The 2,794-nt window shown below is 41.2% G+C and overlaps 1 protein-coding gene across 1 annotated transcript; it reads left to right on the forward strand.

Moving 5' to 3' along the window:
• Nucleotides 1-394: 394 nt before the first annotated feature.
• BJ212DRAFT_1304624 (uncharacterized protein) lies at nt 395-1,060 on the forward strand (the record flags this gene model as incomplete). Its single annotated transcript, XM_041333643.1, has 4 exons — nt 395-569; nt 624-851; nt 942-964; nt 989-1,060. The coding sequence occupies 4 exons, from the start codon at nt 395-397 to the stop codon at nt 1,058-1,060; spliced, it is 498 nt and encodes a 165-aa protein (XP_041186531.1).
• Nucleotides 1,061-2,794: the final 1,734 nt, after the last annotated feature.

A 2,794-nucleotide genomic window follows, 5' to 3' on the forward strand; every position in this document is an offset into this window, starting at 1 on the left:
CAATCCATGACTTCTGCATCCCTGTTACCAAGGCCAAGCTATGTATGGACCAGTGGGATGCACAAGCACCTCAGGATCCACTACAGCATTCCAGAACTGATGAACTATGGTGCAGGGGATACCAGTCAGCTTGAGTGTTTGTGTGTTCCTGTTGTGAAGAATAGGCAACTTCTCAGCTATGTGCTCCTCCCTACCAGATATCATTCATTTTGAGTATATCTGTGTGGAGTACTGGCTTGCCATATGGAAATGTTGGGATAGTGAGTCAAAGAAGAAGCAGAAGAATACAAAGAAGATGAATATAAAGACCCAGCAAGAGAGGGTGGGTCTGATCAACATCTTTCACAAGAATGCCAGTGCATGTTTTCTTCAAGCTATGGTTACCAGGAGAACCATGTTGGAGGAGTATATGACAAATGGTGTGAATGATGAGCAAATTAAATCACTCAATGAGTTCGTCATTCACAATCACTGGGATTGGTTATTTGTGGAGTTCAATGAGTTGCCTGATGATGCGGACATGTATTTAGAGGCAGATCCATTGTATATGGAGAATAAGAAGCTTTTCAGTAAGAGTTCCTGATGTGCTCATGTGCATCTGCACTAACTTGTGATGGCCTCAGAAACAGGCTGGGGTGTAAAGGAGGATAACATCCTAACAATGCTTGGTCAGGTGGACAATGCATGGATGTTAGAGGGCCTCAACCCCTCAGAGATGTTCAAGAAACCCATGGAGGCAGCCCTCAAGGAGCTCAAAAAAGGGGGGGAAGGGATTAACATTGCATACAATGAAAATGTGGAATTGCCAGACAAGTGGCACGAGTCTCATGAGCCTCCAATTCAATTCATCAGTGAATGAAAGGACAAATTTCTGTGCAATGATCAGCAGTGGATTGCCTCAGTTACCTGCCTGAACTAACATTTCTTGTGTTTTCTCACAGGATTCATTCTTGATAAACCTCTGGTCTTTTTTTACTATTGATTACAGGCCAAGGAGAAGGTTGAATGTGGAGACTTTCTGAGGGAAATTATGGATATTCTTGTCACTGACAAGACATGACAATGGTAGTCATTGTGCATTGCCTAGCTAATTGATAGTGAGATGACATGGCATGACTTCAGTAATTAAGTGGCTGATGAGTTGGATTTGGAGTTGGATCAGCAGGTCCAGGTATGTGCATTCATGTCATTATCACTCCTGTGGGATCACATGACATCACCATGATTGACAGACAGTGTTGAGCCTGACCTCCTGTTTCTCAAGTTGGATGCAAGAATCATAGTGTGAGCTTACTTGTGGAACTTGACAAGCAACCCCCACACCACTGCAAATATATTTCTTCACAGCATCAGTTAATTTTCTGATCCAGATGTGGGATTGGGTTATGAAAAAGGCCAAACCTGACACAGTGACTACAGTGCTGCAGAGAGCACATGAGCACCATTTGAAATCATCAGATAGTCTCCAAGGTACAGTTTTTGTGTGCTGTATGTACCCACATCTTACATTTATATACATCATGTATTGTAGCTAATGAGGCTGCCAGGCTAACCATTACCAGCCACACACATGATGCACACTAATGCTCACACAGCCCTTCATATGACACACAATCAATACCTCCTGCTAATGCTATGCAATCTGATGTCGATGTGGATCAGGTAGAGGCAGCATCAAGGGGACATAGTCCTGACAATACTGTTCCAGACAGTGAATGTTCTGCAGTTGAAACATATGTGCCCCTGTCAAAGATGATAATTCCTAGCTTATATGACCATGTTCATTTGAACACTGGCAAGAACCAGGGGGATCAGCTAAAAACACCATCAAATGCCCCTCCTGACCATACTCCTGATGCCATTGTTGAATACCAGAATAATTAACAATTCGCCCCAGAACAAAAGGAAGATGGCAGGTCAACCAGAAATGATAGCTTCATCCAAGAAACACTCTTCTCCTTGGCAGCCATGCAACAGGCCATCAATGCTTTTAGTTACAATGACATTTTGTTTAATGAGTTCCACAACATATTATTGACTGACATCTCCCAAATCCATGTCAAAACTGTATATGAAGCCCTGTGAACACTTGATTCTGATCATGCAGATAGGAAGACACTTCATGTTTTGCTCAAGATGTTGCAAGAAGAAGAGACATTGGCAATGAGAGTTGACAGTGCATCCATGAACTGATTATAATATGTTTGTGATTTACCTGTTTAATAGTACAGTGGCTCAAAAAAGTGTCTCAATGTTTGTGACTTTTTGTGTAATTGCTGTATTATGAGCTAGGGTGTGAGAATATGACTAAGCCATAGGGAGGTGTGGGAATGCTCTGCTTCTAAGCCTTATGTTTGATCCCTCTAGCATGAGAAAATTATGTCACCAAGTGAAGATATGGTTGATTTAATTTGGTGACTCATTAAGACACTTTTTTGACTTTCAGTTTGACCAACACAATCTCTATAATTCTGGTACTTGGTGTTTCCTCCTGTTGCTCTAATTACTTCTGCCACTCTTCTATGCATACTATCTATCAATTTGAGGCATTCCTCATCAACAATCTTGCCCCACTCTGCTACAACTCTCTCCCATAGTTGAAATAGCCCCTATTGTGATTATCATCAGCTTTGCTAATCTGTATACCAGGCAGATTACTACTAAAGCTGGTCTGAGCAGGGTTGCTATCATTAGGATCATAAAAAGTCATTCCAGATAAGAAAAATATCAAATTAAATTGTCCTTTCAAGCTTACATCATATAACAAAAAATCTCTTGTTTATAATATTCCAAC

The sequence above is a fragment of the Suillus subaureus genome (assembly GCF_016647635.1).
Source record: "Suillus subaureus strain MN1 chromosome Unknown BJ212scaffold_68, whole genome shotgun sequence".
Taxonomy (NCBI): domain Eukaryota; kingdom Fungi; phylum Basidiomycota; class Agaricomycetes; order Boletales; family Suillaceae; genus Suillus; species Suillus subaureus.